Here is a 22427-nt window from a genome sequence, read left to right as displayed (position 1 = left end):
TCTGTAGGTGGCAACTTGAACTTACGAACTGAAAGTTGAAACTCCCACCTGGAACTATGTCTGCTCATGCAGTCCTGGGGGGTTTCAAAGGGCAGAAAAGAGCAGAGGACAGGCTGCACCACCCGGAGTACCTGTTTGGATTTGTCAGACCTAGAGAATTTAGGAGCTGTTCAATAATGTTTCAATAGAGGCTTGATGGTTGTCCAGTCTTTCGGAGGGGATGCCCCCTGTGGGTTGAAATTTGACCCAGATGGATTCTGAATCCCTTTGAAGTATTAGAGGTTGTGATTCTAAATGGAGCAGCTGGTCAATAGCTGGGTGATTCAGGCTTCAAAATAATGCATGGCTGAAGCACACAGAGTATTTTGTTTGAAACGTAGGCCTGTTCTGTGACTGTAGAGTGTCACACCAAGAATTGCCTCAGGGCTCCACTTTACTTTGGGTTGACAAGATTTCAATAACTGACCATTATGTTAAATATAATTCCTTAAAGCCCAGTACAACAATTTAAGTGTTTTGCCCCCTCCAAGTTTAGCTAATAGTGTGACACTGAAAAGTCATCTCTCTCTCTGAGCCTTATGCTCACCATCGAAAAGGCAAAAGGCTTTCAAGCGTGTGATTTCTATGGTCTCTTCCAAACTTGACAGCCCACGACTGTCTAAAATCTCTATTGTATGGAATTAGAAATCAGCCTTTCTGGAACGAATTCAAAATTTTAAATGTTCATACTTTTTGGCTCAGTAATTCAGTTTCTAGGCGTTTTATCTTATAGAACTAGCAAGACACACACATATACATATACACTCACTGCAGCATAAATTAAAAACAAATGAACAAGGGAGAAGAGACTGGGGTTGGAAGACTACACTTCAAGCTCAGGGCAGGAAACTTCTCCCATCTTGTTAGTTTCCATTCCCACTTGAGAATCTATTGCTGCTGCACCTATCTATCCTTGTAGTTTGGGTGGGTCATAAAATACCTAGGACATGATGGAAAATTCGGGCTGCATGGTCGACTGATGTACCCCAGTTGGGCTTTCAGGATCTTCGGAGGACCAATACAGAAGTTGTTTCTCAAGAGGAGAGTAGGTATCTATGGGAGTTCCCTGACTGTCCAGTGGTTAGGACTTGGCGCTTTCACTGACGTGGCTGGGCTTCAGTCCCTGGTTGAGGAACACACAAGCCGAGGGGCATTGCCAAAATAATAATAAGAAGAAGAATAGGTGTCTACAGAGGAGGGCATACATTAACTCCAAAATCCTAAAAGTCTGCTCTGTGATGCTCTTTTGGTGCGTTCTGGAGTCTTCAAAGAGCATTCTTATTTGCCACAACACTTTGATGTTGTGTTATAACCCTTTATTATTGTATCTGTTGGCTCATACAATCTAAGTGGTAGAGCAGCTTACACTGGAGCTGAATTTGCTGCAGAATCTTCTTTTGTCATGGTTCCCTCTTAAAACTGACAGCCTTATCGTCACTTTGTAGGTGGGTCAATATAACACACTCAAAGTGGTCTGCGTTGACTCCAAATTCTAAAAATACCCCCCAGTGTTGTTCTCTTTATTCATGGTAGTTGTTTAGAGGTGCAGCAACTGGTCTTTCACCTTGAAAGGGATATCTCAACACGATCCAGACTACTGAACTTCCAGAAACTTCACTAAGATGGCAAAAGTGAAAAATTTTTTTCTCACTCCCTCTAGTTTGCATGTTTCTGAGGCAACATGCAAGGCACCAAAAGTACTTACTGCTTCCTCGGAGTTCCCTGGTGGTCCCGTGGTTAGGATTCTGGGCTTTCGCTACCATGGCCCAGGGCCTGGGTTCAATCCCTGGTCGGGGAACTGAGATCCCACAACCTGCATGGTGCAGCCAAAAAAAAAAAGGAACTTACTACTACATGTTCATCAGCTCCAGCCAGTATAATTTTATCAATGTAATGGAACAATGTGATGTTTTTCAGAGTGTCATGGTGTGTCAAGAGTGTCAAGATCTCTGGAAACAACATTATGGCAGAGAGCAGGAAAGTTGACATAATTCCAAGGCAAGACTATGAAGGTATACTGATGGCCTTGCCAGGTAAAAGCAAACTGCGTATGGTGGTCCTTACAAATTTGCACGGAAAAAAGACTTACTTAGGACAATAGCTGCATACCAAGTGCCAGGGGCTGTGTTGATTTGCTCATGGAAAAAGTGTGGGATATCGGCTACAATTGGAGTCACCACCTGGTTAAGTTTACAGTAGTCCATAGCCGTTCTCCAAGATCCATGCAACTTCTTTTTTTTTTTTCTTTTCTTTTCTTTTTTCTTAAAAAAAATTTTTTTTTCTTGTTCTGCATGTAACTTCTGCACAGGCTGAACATGTGAGTTAATGGAGATGTGATGGATATCACCATCCCTGCATCTCTTAATCCTTTAATGGTGGCCTGGATCACTGTAACTCCCCCAGGGATGAGATTTTGCTTCTGGTTTAGTATTTTGGTAGGGAAGGGACATTCTTTTGGCTTTTACTTAGCTCTTCCTACGATAATGGCTCTTACTGGATCAGAGAGAGAACGTGGGGATTCTGAGAGTGGGCAAGTATATCTATTCCAAATACACATCCAAGAACTGAGGAAATGGACCACAGGTGAGTCCATACACCAACAAGTTCCACTGTGAGTCAAATTTGAGCTAAGACTTAGTCTATCACCTGATCACTATAAGCTCCTACTTTGACTTGTGGGCACAGTCACATTTTAGGTCTCTAGGAATATAAAGTCAATTCAGAGACAATGTAGAGTGATCTCCCAAAGACCTGGGTATTTCCTCTTCCTCAGTGTGCAGTCACTCCTGTATATAGCCATAGGTCCTAGGCAAAGAGTTAAGATATATGCCACCTGATTGTGGAGAAGTTCTCTGAGGTGTGACAGACTGGGGCTGGGAAGGAGGAAGCTAGTATTGAGGAGACTCCCTGGGAAGCTACACCCTGGAGTGCTACTTACACGTGCTAGGGAACCATCCTTTGTGGTGCTGAGGAGACTTGTTGGAGGCTGAGGATCACTGGGTGTCTCACATGCCACTGGAACAAATGTATAATGGCATGTGTCCACCAGTATAGCATCAGACAAAGTAGTTTCACTGCCCTCTGTGCTCTGCCTATTCATTGTCCCCACTAACCCCTGGCAACCATCGATCTTTTTCCTCTCTCCATAGTTTTGACTTTTCCAGAATGTCATATAGTGGGAATCATATCATATGTAGCCTTTTCAAATTGGCTTCTTTCACTTAGTAGAATGCATTTAAGTTTCCTTCATATCTTTTCATGTCTTGATAGCTCATCTCTTTTTAGCATTGAATAATATTCCACTGCCTGGAGGTATCACAGTTTGTTTATCCATTTGACCACTGAAGGATATCTTGGTTGCTTCTTAGTTTTGACAATTATGAGTAAAGCTGCTATAAACATTCATGGGCAGGTTTTGTGTGGACATAGGTTTTCAACTCTTTTGGGTAAATACCAAGGAGCATGATTGCTGGATCTTATAGTTAAGACTATGTAAGAAATTAACAAACTGTCTTCCAAAGTGACTGTAACCAATGTAGTTTTTAGTTTATGGATAAGGAAAAGGGTTCATGGAAGTTAATCAACTAGTCCAAGGTTGGAAGGTACCTGGGGATTTCCACTCAATGTCGTTCTGCTTTGCTCCTTACCCAGTGCTCAACATATGCAGGAGCATGGAGGTAAAGTCTGAAGGATGTGCCCTAAGGATATTGGATGGGTAAAACCTGGGCGCCACGTTTGTTGGTCACAGAGATGTGAATTCTCACCCTTCTCCCGCAAACCTGCTCTGCCTATAGCTTTCCTTGCCTCAGTTGAGGGCAACTCTATCCTTCCAGTTCCTCAGGCTAAAAACCTTGGAGTCAGCATTAACTTCTTTTCTTCTCTCATACTCTGTATCTATTCTTTCAAAAAATCCTGAGGACTCTACCTTCAAAATATATCCAGAATCTGAACACATCTAAATACTTTCATTTCTACCATCTTGGTTCCAGCAACTGTTAGTGCTGGTTTTAATGATCACCCTATCTTCCTGATTGACTGATGACAATTGTATATTATACATCTGATGTTTGGAAAATTTTTGTGCAGATTAGCTTCTGGCTCCATACCTCTCAAACCTTGTTTCTTTTCTATTATCCACATACTTCCAAGGCCAGGTGCTGTAGGAGACCCTCATATCAGGATACCACCTCTAATGCAACTTCCTGCCACGATGTCAGGTGAATTGGTACAGTGGGTGGTAGTATTCCTAGAAGCCATTCCTACAAAAGGATGACAGGAAATAGCCATGAACCACAGAAATATATCTACTAAACCCAAACTAAATGCATCTCCAACTCAACCTCTCCTTAGCTGGATCCTCAAAATGTTCCTTGTCCCTCCAGCATGAAGGGAAGTATGATGGAGGGGAAGTTGGAATGCAAAGAAATGGGAATCAACCAATAGCAATTCAAATATCTTGCTTTTTTAATATTTAAAAAAATATTTATTTATTTATTTGGCTGCACCAGGTCTTGGTTGTGGCACATGGGATCTTCGTTGCCATGTGCAGGACCTTTAGTTGCAGCATGTGGGACCTAGTTCCCAGATCAGGGATCAAACCCGGGCCCCCTGCACTAGGAGCGTGGAGCCTTAACCACTGGACCACCAGGGAAGTCCCAAATATATTGCTTTTTAAACTCTTACAAAACCATATGACCATTTTTCTTCAAGGCTTCGGAAGGGGCCTCTGCAAGTGAAGTGTCCCGAAGTGTACGTTTCAGTAGCTTCCTGGTAAGTCAACTTGTGGGTTATTTTAAATTGCCACCTGCTCCCTTCCCGCAGAGCTTCTCCTCTCTCTTATCTGCTTTTCCTACTTCCATAGCACCACCGCTCCTTAGGTACTGTATAATTTACTTATTTATTATGTTTCCCGCTGCTAGATGTTCATTGTTTCTTGTGTCTAGAATAGGGCCAGGTGCATAGTAGATGCTCCAAAATTTTTGCGAATAAATGAATGAAATAAATAATGCATAAATGAGTGAGTGAATAAACTAAATATAATCTAGGATCAGGATTACCATAATCCAGTATTTGGAAATTTAAAAATTTGAGTTCTATTCCAGACTCTGCCACTTTACCTTGACCATGTCATTTAACCTTTCTGGGCTTCTGTTTCCTCGTGCATAAAATTAATTGGCTCTTTTTTCATTCAATTAACATCCGTTGCGACACAGCTATGATCAGAGGATACATCATTGTATTCTCTTGTTTCCTTGCTTTCAAATCCTGTTACTCTTGCAGAGCCCGGAACTCGGAGGCTTCAAAATTCCCGCCTCTTCCAGGCCCCGCCCACCCGCCAAGCCCATGTTTAGACTCCTCCCCTAGTTCCGCACAGCCTGCCCCAGTGCAGAAGCCCCGCCTTCCCTAGTCGCAGTCATCCAATGGCCTAGATACACGGCTAGGTGAATACCTAGGGCTTTAGGTGTCCTCTTGGCGCCTGACCAGAGTCTTGGGGAATTCGATTGCTCTTGAGTAGTCACTTCCCCGAGCTGGGCGAGCCATATGCAGCATCACCAGCTCCCCGAGGTTCCCTCGCAAGGGTCAGACGAGGCTCCCGAGCCCGGTCGCCCCAGTCTCTGGGAGTCCTGGGTCTTCACTGGACGAGGCTCTCGGCCCGCGGAATTCTGGGAGTGGTAGTTTTCTTCCTCCTGGTTCCTTCCAGGTACACTGTGGCTAAGACTCGTAGGACTACGATTCCCAGACGCCCGAGCGAGTCTCAGGTCACGTGGCCGGCAAGGCCGTTGGGCGGGGGCCTGGCCGGTGCTCCGCAGCTGTCTGTGACGCCCGGAGCCCGCGGGCCGCTTCGGCCCCCAGAGAGCCCGGCATGGTACGCGCGGGCGCCGTGGGGTCGCATCTCCCTGCGTCCGGCTTGGACATCTTTGGGGATCTGAGGAAGATGAACAAGCGCCAGGTAACGGAGTCCCGCGTGGGGGGCGCGTCCGGAAGCCGCGACCGGCTGAGACAGCGGGGAGTCGGAGCTCCCGGATGGGGCTCCCGCAAGGACAGCGCCCCGCGACTGGGGCCGGTGGCGACCCGAGGCTCCCGCCCTGGGCTCTCGGAGGCCCTGGGTTCAAATCCGCACAGACCCACGTGTGGGCACTTTCTTGCACAGACAAAAGCGTAGTTAGGGGAGCGTGGCCCGGAAGGGGAAGAGAATAGGAACCCCGTCCTTTGGAGGTCGTGTGGTTGAGAAAGCGGGGAGAGATGACTCTACCGCGAGTGACAGCCTTCTGCAGGTATTTGAAGGGCCGTCCCGTGGAAAAGGGAACAGATTTCTCGGGGCGGTTTCTGAGGCCTGAGGTCCTGAAGGAGGCTGCCCGCGGATGGAAGTGGCAGAAAAGCAGGCAAAAGGGGAGAACTTCCTAGCGATGGGAGCTGTCCAGTAATGCTTCCCGACGCAGTTTCTTCCCATCCCTGGGAGTGTTTTCCCGGCCAGGCGTTGGGACTAAATAAAACTTCTCGTGCGGGAGAGCTCACTGGTGGTGCTCCATCATTGTGGACTGAATCAGTGTTCCAAAAGGGATTCCAGATGTCTTCTCTAACTTCATTCTTGGATTCCGTGGTCTGGCAGCACCTTGAATATCGGAGGCAGCTGGCGTGGGGTCTTTGGGCGACTGGAGTTGATTTCTCACCCCTCTGGGAGAGGGCCTCGGAAGAAGACTTCCTTTATGCCTCTCCTTAGCCCGACCCCGTCCCCCTCTCTCTTTTTTTTCCGAGTAGAATTTCAGACTAGTGCAGTAGCGTGGGGGAATTTGGCGACTTGAATCTCATGAACTGTGTTGAGAACCTGGTTGCTTCTAGGTGTGCATGTCAGTTGAGCTCCTGGGAATTTCTGTGATTAAGATGAGTTGTGGCAGAGATTATCACTAGCTGGAAAAACCAACAGCTAATGCCCTGAACATTGATGTGGTTTACAAGAAAATCCTCCAGGAAGTAGAGCTTTACTTAAAAAATCTAGACTTAATTGGGTAGGTTTTAAAAATGTCTCTAAAATTGGTACCGATTACCGACTGCAGACTATCAGTGAACGCCTTCTGGTGAATCTGTCAATCGCTAAGCCAGTTTGCCTTTTGAAAGCTCTGTATATTCCCACTCTCAGCGATAAGGCCCGTTAGTAGCTGGTTGCATTGTCTGTATTTTGCTAGTCTTCTAATTAAAATTCAGAAGCTCAAATCTGCTGCCTCCTTGTCCTTTTTTTTTTTTTTAAAGCTTTGTCCTTTTGCTTTTTTCTTTTTCCCTCCACAATAGCATCCTGTGACACCTTGTCAGGCATGCTCGCTCCACCAGTCTTGGAAGAGGGGCCTCCTTTTTCTGCTGCCCTTGCTTACAGTTAATTAAGGAAAGAGCCACATGCAAAAACAAGGACTCTTTGTTTCTGCAGTGAGAAAGAGAGGAAGAAAAACAGCCACTGGCATTTCTGCTGCTCTGTCAGCCACAATATCTGGTCTGAAACGTTTGTTTAAAACCCGTAGACATTGGCTATTTTATCTTTGCTTGACAAAGACTGTGAGCTTGCTTCTAAACTCTGCAGGGATGATTAAGTGCCAAGCATACAGAGTTGGTAGGCAAAGATGAACAATAAGAAAAGGCACCAGTGAAATGTGGGGTGTATGTTTCCAATCAGCTTGTCAGTAGTTCCATCAAAATTACATTTTCTAGATTCCAGGATTTCAGTCCTAGACTTAGATACTAGGTCCCTTAAAGATAGGGTGCTGGAAGGGTGATGTGTGGTTTTGCAGTTAGCTTGATTGTTAGGTTTCTATATAATTGGCTATCTCTTGAGCAAATGTCTTGCTCAGAGAAGCTTTTTTTTTAGGAATTGATTTTATTTCCTCTCAATGAATTTTTCAAGCATAGAAAATCATACTGGAAAATATATTCTCAGTACGTGGTCTTTATTAGATAAGTGGCAATATTGTATAATTTTCTTTTCTCAGGGTGGAGCCCGATGGTTTGAAAACGTGTATAAAGATGGCAGTCTCTACAGAAAACCATGCCTTGGGGCTTTCCTAATCAGAGCTGCAGTTCATAATGGAACAACAGTTCTTTACTCAATCCTTTAGGTCAAGCAGAGCAGGTGGTGAAGTTTTTGAACGTGAACACCAGTGAACAACTTCTGCTTCAGGCTGATGTGGCTAGCAAGGCTGATTTTACCTTAAGCAACCGTTTAACATATTATAGCCCAACACTTGAACAATGTCTGTTTAGCACTCCAGTTTCCTTTTTTGCTCTCCTGGGAATTTAATTTAATTTGATAATTTGCTATTGACACTTAAGCCAAGGAGTTAAAAAAATGGTATGTAACTTTAATTTTGAATTACATTTATTATCCTATTTTCATTTATTACATCGAAATAAGTTATTTTAATGCACCTTTTGTCCCCACTTTTGTAACCTTCACGATTACCTCAAATTACATACTTGCACACAGTTGTAATTTTAGCAAGAGACAGTTTTGAGCTTTGCTTTTCTTTCCTTCCTATCATATCAGAATGTTTTCATGTTTTGTCACACTCTTCAAAATGATTATTTTAACGGCCTCTATCTTGTCAAATTGCTCTTCCTTTAAATACTTCCCTACCCCCTCCCAGATTTTGAAATTAATCTATGCTCATCATAGGAATTTTAAAGAATAGAGAGTACTTTAAAGTAGTTTAAATAAGACAGTCCCATCATTCATAATTCCACCATGCTAAGATAGACTCTTAGCATCTTGGGGGATCTCCTTGTGTTTGCTTTATAAACTGTTAAACAGTTTGTGGAGATCCTACTGCAGCCTACATTTTTCACTCAATATGTCTTGAGTGTTTGGTCCTGCCATTAAAGTTCTTTATTCATTGTTTCCAATAGTGCAGTAATTTGCCGTTATTTACTCAGTCATTTCTCTGTTGTTGCTCATTTATTTCCCTTTCCCTTTAAAAATAAGACTGTGATAAGTATCTTTGGGCCATAATTCCCTATCTGCCTTTAGGTTTAAACTGAATTCCTAGAAGTAGGGTTACTGGGCCAAGAGCAACCTCTTGATACTAATGCTTGACACTAAATTGCTTTCAGAATGGTTATATCAACTAGCATCCCCACCACTTGAATATATGCTTGCCACGCTCTGAGTATTAGCATTAAAACACACACACACACACACACACACACACACACACACACACACACCCCTTTACATTTACTAGGCCGAAAAGGGGCAAGGGGGAGGCAGGATTTGGTTTAAACACTTTGTGTTTATTCGCCACTTGTGTTTCTTCTTTGGAATATTAATAGTTTTAAGCTTGTACTTCTTTTTTGTTGTTGCGATTTTAGTGTTTTTCTTACTACTAGTTTATATGTGCCCACCGTGTATTTCTCACTATTTATTTAACAAACTGAATACTTACTTTTTCCCAGGCCTGTGTTGAACACTGGGGACACAGCTGTGAACAAGGCTGAAATGATCCTTGCCTTTGTGGAACTTACAGTTTAGTGTGAAAGATGCATTAAATAATTATATGCATAATTATCAAGGTGATGGATGGTATAAAGAAATACAGGATGCAGTGAGAATATATAGCAGGAGGACACAGGCTGGTCTATAGCAGAGGTTGGCAAACTCCAGCCCACTGCCCGTTTTTATAAATAAAGTTTTATTGGAATTCGGCCATGTTCATTCTTTTACGTATTGTCTGTAGCTGCCTTCCCACTACAATGGTAGAGTTGAGTCATTTCAACAGAGATGATAAGGCCCATAAACCTAAAATATGTATTACCTGGCCCTTTACAGAAAAAGTTTGCTAACTCCTGGTCTAATAGGTCAGGGAGGGCTTCCCTTGGGAACTGATGTTTAAAGTAGGACTTAAAGGTGAGTGAGTGTTAGGTGTGCTAAGGAGAGCCTCCTGGGCCGCGACAGTAGCCGGTGAAGGTCCTGGAGTGGAAAGGAGCGTGTGCTTTCTGAATCACTGACAGAGCCCGCCAGTGGAGCTGGAGTGCAGTGAGCTTTACTAGCTGACACTGGAGAGGAGAAGCCATATATCAGACAGGGACTTAGAGATCATATTCACACATGGAGTGTGGGATGCAATCAAAGAGCCTTATGCAGGGCATAGAGATGACCCGATGACCAGAGGTGCATTTGAAAACCAGTGCTGAGTGTAGCGTGGAGCACGCGTCGGAAGATGCACGCGTGGACATCGGGAGCCTGGTTAGGAGGCTCTCGCAGTGTCCGACGGGCTGTGCTGGTGACTTAGATGAGCGTGGTGGCAATGGGAATAGAAGGAACTGAACAAATGCCAGACATATTTAGAAGATAGAGAGGACAGAACGAATGGGTGGGGGGTGACTGCAGACGGCTGGGTGGATGGGAATGCCATGTATTGAGATGAGATCACGAGCACTGAAGCGTTTTTGCAGAAGATAAGTTCAGTTTTGACCGTGTTGGTTGGAGCTGCCTTTACAGACATCCGAGTGAGACTGTCAGGGAGGCAGTTGGAAATCTCAGTATTGGGAGCAGTTAGCATGATGGTGCCAGTGCCGGCATTTGAAGGTCCAGTTAGAGGAGGAGGAACTGGCAGGAAGATTAGAAAGAAAGTGGTCGGAGGGTGGACAGTGTGCCATCCAGGAAGCCAGGGGCGGAGAGCTTGTAGAAGTGATCATCTGTGTTGACAGCTGCCAAAAGGTCAGCAAGGTGAGGACTGACAGTTGTCCGTTGGGTTTAGTGAGCATGTGACTGGGTGTGTAGGCTGAGGGGTGACTGTAGATGGAGAGGAAGGGGAGAAGCCTGGGGTAGAAGTTCCTGAGGTTTGGCTGTGAAGAGAGAGTGTAGAAGCCTTACGGAGGATGTGAGGTGGAAAGAGGACTGGAGGTGGGAGAGACTGAAGCCCAGGGGAGGGAGAAGGTATAGAACAGTGGTCCTGCCTCTGTGCATCAGGACCACCTGCGAGCCGTTTGAGAAACAGGGATGCCAGCACCCCTCCCCTCCCATTGGTTCCATCGGTCTTGGATGGAGACCAGATATACCGTGTTCCAAAGGCTCCGCAGGTGATTCTAATGTGCAGCCAAGGTTGAGAACCAATGGTAGAGAACAGCGGTTCTCAAACTGTGGTCCCTGGACCAGCAGCTTCAGGACCACCTGGGAACTTGTTTGAAATGCAAATTCTCAGGCCCCACGTGGGGATGCTAGTGCACACTGAAGTTTGAGAACAGCTGCTGTAAAGGCTGGTCTACACTTTCAGAAGTCAGAACCGTGTAAATCCACCTGCCACATGACTCCTGGGCCTGAGTGTCTTCAGCCCCCATTTCTCCAGGCCTTGTGCATTTTTAAGACTATTTAAAACTATATTTAAACTGTGCTTAACACTGTATTTTAAACTGTATTCGATCCTCAAGAAGAGTCCATAACCCTGCATTCTGTCTCAGTTAAAATGGATATTTGAGGAAAACAGTACTGTCCAGAGCCATGTGATCTGAGTCCTAGCTCCTAACTCACTTCCAGAGGATATTCTGGAAAGCTGGCAGGTAGTTAAGATGGGATCTAACCTACCTAAACTCACTTGCTCTGAAACACCACTAAAACTATATGTAGTAAAGGGATTTTAAAAAGTCATCAGTTACTCCAAGATAGGAAGCCCAGAAAGGGAAACAAGAGCAATCAAATACTAGAAGCTGGAAAACAGAAGAGTGGCAGCTGACAGCTGGAAGCAGCAGTGGGGGGACGCGGGGGGACGTGGAGGGATACGTCTCCACTGCTTACACTGCAGGCGCCTCCAGGACTCAAGGGCTGGCAGTTCCAGGTGTCTCCAGAATGCGCGGGAGGGGTGAAGGGGAGGTGGGGCTAAAATGAATGAGATGGGCGGAAATGCTGAGAAGCAGTTAGAGCCCAAGCTGTCCTCTCCGACTCTACTCAGAGGTTTCCCCTCGCGGGTGGAGGTCTGGAAGCTTCTTCTCTGGAGGGGTAGACAGAAGGTCTTGGAGTAAGGCGGCTGCCAGGCCTCATGGGGGCTGCACGCTGCATGCCGAGGGTGGAGAGACGGAAGTGGGTGGTGGAGGCCCCTGGAAGGCCAGAGTCCGGCCGTGTAGGTGAACACACAGGCCAGAAGAGCAGGCTCACGTGCCTGGGTGGAGGGGCTACTTGAGCTAGAGACGTGGTGGGGGATTGAGTAGTTTCAGGGCCAGGTATGCTGCTGAGAGCGGACGGTTCAGGTGGAGGGAGAGGGTCATTGGAGGCGAGGAGGCCCAGGAATTGAGACACCAGAGTGTTGGGTGGGCCATCCACGCTCTTCAGATCACCCAGAGCAAGTGCAGGAGGCAGGCCGAGGCAGGTGCCACAGTCGGAGCTGTCCTGGGGCACAGTGAGGGCGGGCAGCCCTGTGGGCCCTCCGTGGTCTCCAGTGGAGCGAGGGCGGCTTAGAACTAGATGCGGACTCGGGTGGCCTTCCTGCCGTGTTCTTAACCAAATGTTTGATGCTCATTTAAAACATTTATGAAAACCCTAAACATCTAGGTGTTTACAGTTTCTGTTCACTTTTGAATTGTAATTTCCGATGCAGAATAACCTTGTGTAGGACAGAGCGCTGTAAGACTAGGATTCTGCACCCTCATTTGGGACCCTTCTGGCCGTGGGGCTGAGGAGTTCTGGGTGAGCTGTGGGCATGTCGGGGCTCTCAGGTTAGACCTCTGCCCTCTGCACTAGAGCGGGAGGCCAAGCCATAGAACCTGAGTGGTGGGTCCCCTCAGGGTTGAAGGTTCTGGGGGATTCTGGAGAGGTAAGAAGAGTCATACAGAGGCCTTAACAAAGCAGGTCCCACAGATTACTGTGGTTTTTAATTTTTTTCCTTTTCTCTCATGGAAGGAGAGAAGATACATGGGCATTCCATGGTCAGAAGTTGAAATTCTACCTAATTTTGTAGCTTGTGTGAACTAGTTTCATGTCCTAAAATAACAGCTTTTTTTTTTTTTTTAAACAAGCTTTGGGTTAGTGAATATTCTGTCACCGGTTCTTACTTTTGGTTTGGCCTTTTTCATTCCAGCTCTATTACCAGGTCTTAAACTTCGCCATGATTGTGTCTTCTGCGCTCATGATCTGGAAAGGCCTGATCGTCCTCACTGGCAGCGAGAGTCCCATCGTGGTGGTGCTGAGGTGGGTCCTGCCAGCCGTCCTACTGCTGCCCAGGACCCAGGAGCAGCATGGACAACCCAAACTCGGTGTTTTAATTGGATAAAGTTTTAGAGTTTTCTTTCTTGATATCTGTTTTGAGAAGGTTCCTTTTTTTTTTTGGCTTTTGTTGAAAAATCTTTTTCAATAGACAGTTGAGGCCTTTCGTCATGTTGATGCTTGTGGTCCAGTGCAGTGTGATTCACTTTCATGTTTTAATGTTTTAATCCATGTTAAATGACATTTTAATAAGATAGTAATAATGCATTATTTGTGTACACATTGATTTTTAAACATAACTAATTTAAAGCTCTTACTTGGTTCTCTTTGTCCCGCGTGGGCAGGGAGTCTGTGCCCAGCATGGTGTCTGGTGTTTGCTTAGGTTTCTTCAGCAGCGCTGTGGTAGCTGACGCCTCTCTTCTCAAGACTCTCAAGACTTTTACTCTTAGAAAGCACAGCGTATTCATCTTAGAACAGTTTATACTTTAACTTCCCAGAGCCATGAAGTCATCCAAGGGGAAAAACTTAACAATCAACTTGAAATTAAATAGCGTGTTTGTGAGCCCTTAGGTGCTTGGAGATGCTCTGCTCACGGTGCCTTAGATCGCTGAGTCTCCCTGCAGGGGGAGTGGAGCCCTGTTGTTCCACAGGGGGAGCAGCGGGCTGGAGCAGTGACGCGGGCAGGGTCACCGCTGGCCAGAGCAGGAGAACCAGCACGCAGGCTTCTTGGCCCCCAAGCCAGTGCCCTTTCCCTCCTCTGGGCCCCGCTGTCACGTGATGGGGCAACAGCTCTGGCCTGGGCTTCACCAGGCCACCCTTCTGTGGCTGGCCAAGGGGCCTGCTTCTAGAGATGCAGCATTTTCATAAACTTAGGAGCCTGAGGATGGCATGGTTCACACACAGAGCTGAGGGGGCCTCTAGTTCACTGGTGTTTACACTGTGCTCCAGGGGTGCCCTAGGGTCCAGGTGGATGGGTTAGGAGGGAAAAGGTGACCAAGCTCACGGACTATAGACACCTTAGCCTTGCTTCGGTTGTGACAGCTCCACTTTTATGTACTTTATGTGACTATATTTTACCTGGTAAGATTTCATTTGAAGGAAGGATTTTAAGACTTTTGAAAAAAAGAAAAAGTTAAGCCCCTCAAATTGAGATGGGCCCAACAAATATGGAAGCTGAGGTCCAACAAGGCCAAGTCGCCCGCATCTCACAGTTACTTTCGGCAGAGCCAGAACTCGGTCCGAGGTGTTCCAGCCCTTCTTCAATCACACAGACACACTTGCGTGCAGAGATTATTGTGAAATTGCAGTACATGGGGACTTTTTTTTTTTTTTAAAGCATCCTTTACAATTCTAAAGCAATTTGGTTTGTCAGCATAAACTGTTGACATCACGAGGGATGTGTGACCTTGGGGAACACTGACCTTGGGGGAATCCCTGGCCCTTGAGGAAAGCAAGTGTAAGTTGTTATTAGTGAAACATTTCAAAGGACTGCCTTCCTAATGGGGCACGATAGTGACTCTTGCTGCCAAACTTCAGTGTACTCATCCTGCCTCTGAGACTTGTTCAGGGAGTTTTTTTTTAAACTGCTGTCCTTGTTATCACAGCCTGAGATGGTTTTCTAGAAACTTCTTCCCACTGCGTGTCTTCAGGAATTTTGTCAAAGGAGTAAAAATGAAGCAGTAGATGAAGAAATTATCCTAAGCATTTTAGCCATCATTGGCTTTTACTTCAAAGAGTCCACATTTTTCTTAGTTCTTTTTCTACCTAATACAAACTGCAGAGCGACCCGCTAGTGCCCTTTTCATACTCAAATCCAAGAAGAAATCGTTCCCTTTCTCACCATTATCACCTTGAGCCGTCAGAAGGAAATTGCTGTGGTTTGTTTTATATCAGAGACCTGCTTGACTGTTGATGAAAACGGATATTCTAAGTGGTATGTTTGTTGTATTCTTTATGGGTTGAAATATTCACCTGGTGTGAACATAATTCTGATGTGACTTTGTGTTTCTTTCCAGTGGCAGCATGGAGCCAGCCTTTCACAGGGGCGACCTTCTGTTCCTAACAAATTTCCGAGAAGACCCGATTAGAGCTGGTGAAATCGTTGTTTTTAAAGTCGAAGGCCGAGACATTCCAATAGTTCACAGAGTAATCAAAGTTCATGAAAAGTAAAGAGGCTTTACTTCTCTTTGGTTTTGTTTTGTAGACACAACTGTGGACAGTTTGAATGGTTGATTAGAAAGTAGCAGAAACACTGGATTATGTTCCTAGTTTTGCCATTTAGTAATTGGGTGACTTTGAACCTGCTACTTAACTGAGTCTGTAAGATGGGAATAATACTTTACCCACAGTAACTCACAGGGTGATTATGTGAATGAAATGAACTGATGTTTACTAAAGCACTTGAAAAACTTGAATTGCTGCACAATGTACGCGGGAATGTATTCTCGCAGAATATTAGTTATTTGAAGGAGTCTCAAAGAAAATCAAATCTCATGGTAATTGAGGATAATTTTCGTAAGAGAATTATCTTCTGAAATGCAGAAAGCTACCTGTTTCTCAGTGTCACTTTGGACAAACTGGCATTCTCAGCAGTAATATTAGCCCTGGATGAATAAAAATTCCTTTCCCCATCTCTTCCCATGATTTGATCATTGCATATCCTGCGTTAATTCTCCCCACCACAAATGGCTTTGCCTTTTCCTTAAATGACAGTGACGACTTATTAAAACACTTCTTGGGAACCAGAAACAATGACTTCTAGCTCAAACGTATTAAGTTTCCATGAGAGAGTACAGTCATGTGATTAGTGAAAACGTTACGTATGTGGTTATTCATTTACCTTTATGCAGCTTAGTATAGCATTTTACCTGCATGAGTTATGGGATTAAAGTTAGGTATATATATTTGTATTTTTTAAATAATGGAGCATTGCTCATCCTCTGTGTGTGTGTGTGTTTGTGTCTGTGTGTCTAACTATTTGTACATTTCTGGTATGAGATTCTCATTCCATTCACTGCTTCCAGGTATTCCCCAAAGATGTTTGATACTAAAAATATTCACTTCATTTTACTCTAAACATTAGAATGATGTTTCAGTTTGTGTTGCACTGGTATTGCACTAACATTACCTTGTTAGTAGTACTTGTTAACTTACTGATGAAGAAATATGCTCAGTCATGATGCGACAGAACTCTCACCTGATTTTATAACAATGTCCAAAGATGGGAAATTGTGCATTTCCTGTAGAGCTGCACTAGCCAATGAGTTTGCCACCAGCAATATATGGTTACTGAGCACTTTAAATGTAACTAGTGTGAAATATACACAAGGTTTCAAAGACTTAGTACCAAAAAATGACAGAGAATATCTCAATAATAATTTTAGATTGATTATATGTTGAAGGAATACTTTTGATATATTGAGTTAAATAAAATATATTATTAAAATAAAAAAACAAAGATGAGAAATTGTTCAAAGTTAAGGAAATAATGATGCTTTGCTGTAATTTTCGTGAATTGTGAGAGATGGCCCGTGTTTTTCTACTCTTAATTTATTTTATAACCATGGCTGCAAATCTGCTCGCTCTTTTGGGCGTGGTTTCAAATCTTTGTGGGCTTTTAATATTTTATCAAATTATTTAGTGCATTTTCTCATTTGTCTTATTGAAAAAAGACCCTCTTTATAGCTCTATAAGGCTATAATATTGTGTTTCTAGTATCAAGGCTGTGTAAGCACGACTTTACAATGTTTAAAATGAATCCCCCCTGTCTCTTTAACACAGTGGTTTTATGCCGTTTGTAATTCCTGTTTGTTTGCAAACTGGATTGTAATCCACTTTGCTCAGTGGTGAAGGAAATAAGGCACTATTTCCTTATAACACATCCCACATTTGGTAAGGAAAAATAAGCTTGAGGAGAGCTAAGAGCACATTTGTGTTTGAATTACCTTGTGCTCAAATCTGTGTAATCTGAGACCAAGTTCATGTGTCGAGTGAAGAGGAATATAATCTGTGTTAACCAGTTGGTCCGTGGGGATGAAGAATGGATGGAAACAGATGCTGGAGCTAAGCATTGCCTTCCTGGTGCCCTTGTGCTTCGCCATACTTTTTGGTTATCAGGGTAACTTAAGTGTTTTAGAATTTAAGTCTACAAAATTGTCATTAGATTTGTGCTTTAGTTGAATGGTTGTCTGCCAGCAAGCATCTTAGACCAAGAAAGATCAAGTTATCTTTGACTGCTTTTCTCAATGCCCATATCTGCCTGTGAAGTGTTGGCCAAGCTGATACTTTTCTAACGATGCTGTGCTGAAAATAATTTTTGAAAGGATATTGTTTTGCTTTCCAGAGATAATGGAGACATCAAATTTCTGACTAAAGGAGATAATAATGAAGTTGACGATAGAGGCTTGTACAAAGAAGGCCAGAACTGGCTCGAAAAGAAGGATGTGGTGGGGAGAGCCAGAGGGTGAGTGAGGATTAACTTTTAAGTTATACAGAAGATTCAGAAACCAGAAAAATATTTAGAAACAAAGAAACCAAGGTTAATAGAATTATACATTACAAAGATTATACGTCAGGAGAGTTGTAAGCAGTTATACTTTGTACTGTAAAGACTAAACAAAATTCAGAACTTCCTAAGGACCTGAAATCAAAAGCTGAATGCAAGTATGCTATCTATATCATGGGTTTAATTCTATGTTTGAAATAAATCCTCACCTAGAGATTATTTATAGATTTTAAATAACAATTATAAGAAATCCTTTCAGAAATAACTACTGTGTAACACTGTGATGAATATTCTAGGTATTCCTTGTACCTATATAGATGTGTGTATGCATATATAATTTTACATAGAAGAGTTTTATTTTTTCACCCAACAGAAAGTTGCAAATAGCTTTCTGTGTCAAATCTACACCTATATCTTTTTTTTTTTTTTTTTGGAGGTACGCGGGCCTCTCACCGTTGTGGCCTCTCCTGTTGTGGAGCACAGGCTCCGGACGCACAGGCTCAGCGGCCATGGCTCACGGGTCCAGCCGCTCCGCGGCACGTGGGATCTTCCCGGACCGGGGCACGAACCCGTGTCCCCTGCCTCGGCAGGCAGACTCTCAACCACTGTGCCACCAGGGAAGCCCTACACCTATATCTTTTTAAACGACTGCGTAGTATTCCTCTGAGAATCATAACTGATTTCACTAGTCCTCTTTTGGTCAACATTTAGATTATCTCCTGGTTTTTACTACTAAGAAAAGTTCTGTGATAAAATTTTTAATACCCACCTTTGCATAATTGTTCCAGCCATGAGTTCTGCTTCTGATTGACACAGCAGAGAGTCTGTCCTGTTATTAAATACCAAAACAGGAGATTCTCCCCATCCCTTGGTGACCCTTTTTATATTTAACCCTTTCTAGAAATGTCTCCTTTTATTGAAATCCTACCAGCTGTGTAAGGCTGGAGAACACTGGTGACCATTTTCTAAGATGCAGCTTTGTTCATCAGCTCGTAGTTTAAGGCCTCTTTCGACCCCTTTCCTCCCTCTGCTCACCTTTTAACCATTTCTCCTCTATTGCAATAATCCCACCTGGATAGCTGCAGGGAGATGACAGAGACCTGCAGCTGGTCAGTCCTGTATTTCTAGACACTCTGGTGAGAGGCTGTGTATAAGTGAGAGGTTGATGCTACTGATTTTAAAGCAGACTGGAGGGTACTAAGGGGGTGTTACCTTGTTTCCTATCAGTGACATGATTGACACTTGGGTCAAACTGATTCCATATTGACATTAATTTTGTCAGCATGATCATTGGCTGGTTTATCCTGGCTTATCCTCTCTGGGATCATAATCGTGTTTGGGTATAAATTACGGGATTCACATTTGTGTCCACTGCCCAACCGACTTCCTTGTTACATCTGAAAAGTGCTGTGCAACGAAAACGATGAGGATTCCTTCAGTTACAAACCATTGGGTTGCCAAAAAGTTTGTTCGGGTTTTCCCGTAAGATCTAAACCCGAACGAACTTTTTGGCCAATCCAGTAATTATTCAAGTGCTTTCAAAGCTCTCTCGCACAGCAGTTTATATATAGGCTATCTGAATCTTACATCTCTACTAAGAAAAATTAAGAACTCGATTTGCCCCTTCTGTTGTACAAGTGGCTCAACTAATTATTTTCATTCTGTTAGGGTGAAATGCAGCAAGTGAAGACAAGTAGCATCTCTAGATCCTAATTTGCCTTCTTAAAAAGTTGTCCTGGCTGTTAGCGCTAATGCTTTTTACTAATAAAACCTTCTGAGACAGGAGTGAATATTGTTTTATGGCCCCAATCAGTGTTGTTCCCAAGGAAGACTTTTTCCTATGCTGATTTATAGTGTTTTCAAGTATTGCTATCATTATATTACAAACACTTTTTACACTTCTGGCTTTTTATCCCACAATTTAGGTTTTTACCATATGTTGGTATGGTCACCATAATAATGAACGACTATCCAAAATTCAAGGTAGGAATTTATGTGTACGTCTTTACTTTTTAAGAAAATATTGGCGCTTTTACACATGCAACTGTAAAGATGCAGTCTGTTAAGAATGTTTTGCTAGCTAATTCTTCTGCAGAGTATTTGTAGTTAATGACAAATTAATATACTCATTTAAATTATCAGTTTTAAATTATTGAAATTAATTATTGAAAGTAAGTACTTCCACCTTTTATGTTTATATAGTGTGTTCTAAAATGGCACCTATATATTTTTTGCTTTTTATTATGGAAATCTTTAAACATACGAAAAAAGTCATACAATAAGCCCAGTAATGCTTATCTCCCAACTTCAACAAAAATAGTATCCATAAGTATATATATATATATATTTTTTTTGCGGTACGCGGGCCTCTCACTGTTGTGGCCTCTCCCGTTGCGGAGCACAGGCTCTGGATGCACAGGCTCAGCGGCCGTGGCTCACAGGCCCAGCTGCTCCACGGCATGTGGGATCTTCCTGGACCGGGGCACGAACCCGTGTCCCCTGCATCGGCAGGCGGACTCTCAACCGCTGCGCCACCAGGGAAGCCCCCATATTTTTTTTTAAACACTTGAAACACAGTAGGAAACCTACACATGAATGAGTAGTACATTAGCAGTGTTTGTTGGGTGTGTGATCCTTGGTCCATCAATATATTTGGGGGTTTTAACTGTTATGTGTTATTGAACAGCTCATTTTGAGAACAAAGCATGTGGAAGAGGTCATCTTTTGATCCTGTCCTCAGTCCAGTATTGGCCAGACTTTATCTGAATACATTTATAGACCAAATTTATTTGTAGTCCTCACAGTAATTTTCCACTGTGTTTTCTTTGCAGTACGCTCTTTTGGCTGTAATGGGTGCATATGTGTTACTAAAACGTGAATCCTAAAATGAAAGGCAATTCCTGGGACCAGACAGAAATAAATTCTGTTGAAAAAGAGAAAAGCTAATATATTTGCAATGTTCCACTTTCTGTATAAAAGGAAACAATGTGGAGACGTTTTTGTCTTGTTTGAATAAACGATTCATCAGTGAAGATTGTTTTCTTTTGTGGACTCTGATTTGAATGTGCTCAATCTCTCTGCTTCTCGTGGTAATCATTCTAAACCAAGCTTGAGGGTCTGCAGCACTTCAAGAATCAGGCAGGCCGTCTGTGGACCTGGCCTGCTAGTGGGATAATGTATAGTCCAAACGTGATATAGTTGTGACACCTGAGTTTCAAAAATAAAATTCTTCTCATAGCATTTCCACGGGAAACAGACAGGCCCTTAAAAGAAAATGATTTCTTATTTATTGAAGTGTAGTCTGATAAACGAATAAAACCTAAAACCTTTTTAGAAAGAAAGGTGTAATCTGCTTTGTTCTTGTGGCCTGGTGTATCTTGAGATGGTTGGATAAATTATTTGAAAAGTGTCTGATAAATTATGACAACAGTGCGTACTCCTTTGACAAACTGCACGAAGCACAGAAGGGTAGAAGGGCTGTGTCCTTTGTCCCCTCAGTCTCCCTCTCCATTTCCCAGGGATCTCCACTGTTACAGTTTAGTTTCGCTATCTTTGCACTGTACGCAGTCCTGAATATAAACTAGTCCCTCGTTAAACCATCTTTCAGGCCCTTGTGTCCCAGCTGCTGCCTTAGGTGCTAGGGATACTGAGTCCCAGCCTGGATGGGGGTTCCAGTGTAGTAGAAGGAACAGGTGATCAACTGACGTGTGATTTCAGGAGGGACAGTTGCTGTGGGAAAGAAGCAGATAGAGGGTGCTTTTCACATGGGTCAGGGAAGACCTCTGAGGAGGGGACGTAGAGCAGAGTTAAAAGAAACGAGAGGAGGGGGCTTTCCTGGTGGTCCAGTGGTTAAGACTGTGCTTCCACTACAGGGGGCAAGGGTGGGACAAGGGTTTGGCAAGGGTTCAATCCCTGGTTGGGGAACTAAGGGCCAAAGAAAAAAGAAAAAAATAGAAACACTCCCAGGGAACACTGGTGCTGCTGGTGCCCGGACCACACTGCAAAGTGTTAAGGGAATAAAAAGGAGGCCAGTGGTATTTTCAGATACTCTCTTCAGTTTTGCCAAAACATTCTTCACCGAACAATATGATGTTGACGTCCTTTTCAGTCAGAACTTAGAAATCTACCTCATTCTTTCAGGTTTGTTCAATTCTGATCTAACAATTTAGAATCCTGCCTGGTCGCTTAACCACCCATGGGCCTTGAGCATAACTTCCCTCAACCTCAACTGGAAGATGAGAACTGCTCTCACCTCCCTGTGTGTCCCCAGGAATTAGTAGATGATTCCTTAGCCCAATGCTGCCCATGTACGCAGTTTGCACTCAGTACATGTCACCCGTGGTTACGTGTGTTTTCCTCTTCGGCATAACCTGTGCCTTCACACACCTGTACAGTCACTTTGTGACTGAGCTGTGATTTGGGGAAGACCAGCAGGTGTGATCCGTGGCAGGCAGCCTGCCCTTTAATCCTTAGTCTCTGCTAAAATAGGCTATTGCAACAACAATGAACCTCACCCTGTTGACATCAGTGAAGTGAAAGAAAAATGTACAGGATGCTTTCTAAAAACATTATTCTCTGGTGCCCTTTAATAAACTCTTTAAGAAAAGTAGGTTTTTCGTCCCTGAACTAAAGGTGGAATTTCAAAATGTTGGGTCAAAACTTTATTATTTTATCATCTTTCTGGGGTTCTGTAGTTGGTTAATCTAAACG

General features: G+C 43.6%; 1 protein-coding gene across 1 annotated transcript; it reads left to right on the top strand.

Moving 5' to 3' along the window:
* Positions 1 to 5553: 5553 nt before the first annotated feature.
* SEC11C (SEC11 homolog C, signal peptidase complex subunit) lies at positions 5554 to 20753 on the top strand. The gene is made up of 6 exons (XM_029223076.1): positions 5554 to 5989; positions 13089 to 13198; positions 15229 to 15378; positions 17556 to 17675; positions 19643 to 19700; positions 20549 to 20753. Exons 1-6 carry the CDS (start codon positions 5903 to 5905, stop codon positions 20600 to 20602), a joined length of 579 nt encoding a protein of 192 aa, XP_029078909.1. The 5' UTR covers positions 5554 to 5902; the 3' UTR covers positions 20603 to 20753.
* Positions 20754 to 22427: the final 1674 nt, after the last annotated feature.

This window comes from Monodon monoceros, unplaced genomic scaffold, assembly GCF_005190385.1.
Source record: "Monodon monoceros isolate NGI ecotype Baffin Bay Population unplaced genomic scaffold, NGI_Narwhal_1 Super_Scaffold_1, whole genome shotgun sequence".
Lineage (NCBI taxonomy): Eukaryota > Metazoa > Chordata > Mammalia > Artiodactyla > Monodontidae > Monodon > Monodon monoceros.
This window is presented reverse-complemented; position numbering and strand designations above follow the sequence as displayed.

Coding starts and splice junctions, on each gene's coding strand:
- SEC11C (XM_029223076.1), top strand. CDS start 5,903: ATGGTACGCGCGGGCGCCGTGGGGTCGCATCTCCCTGCGTCCGGCTTG. Junction 5,990..13,088: donor GGAAGATGAACAAGCGCCAG/GTAACGGAGTCC, acceptor TTTTCATTCCAG/CTCTATTACCAGGTCTTAAA. Junction 19,701..20,548: donor ACGACTATCCAAAATTCAAG/GTAGGAATTTAT, acceptor TTTTCTTTGCAG/TACGCTCTTTTGGCTGTAAT.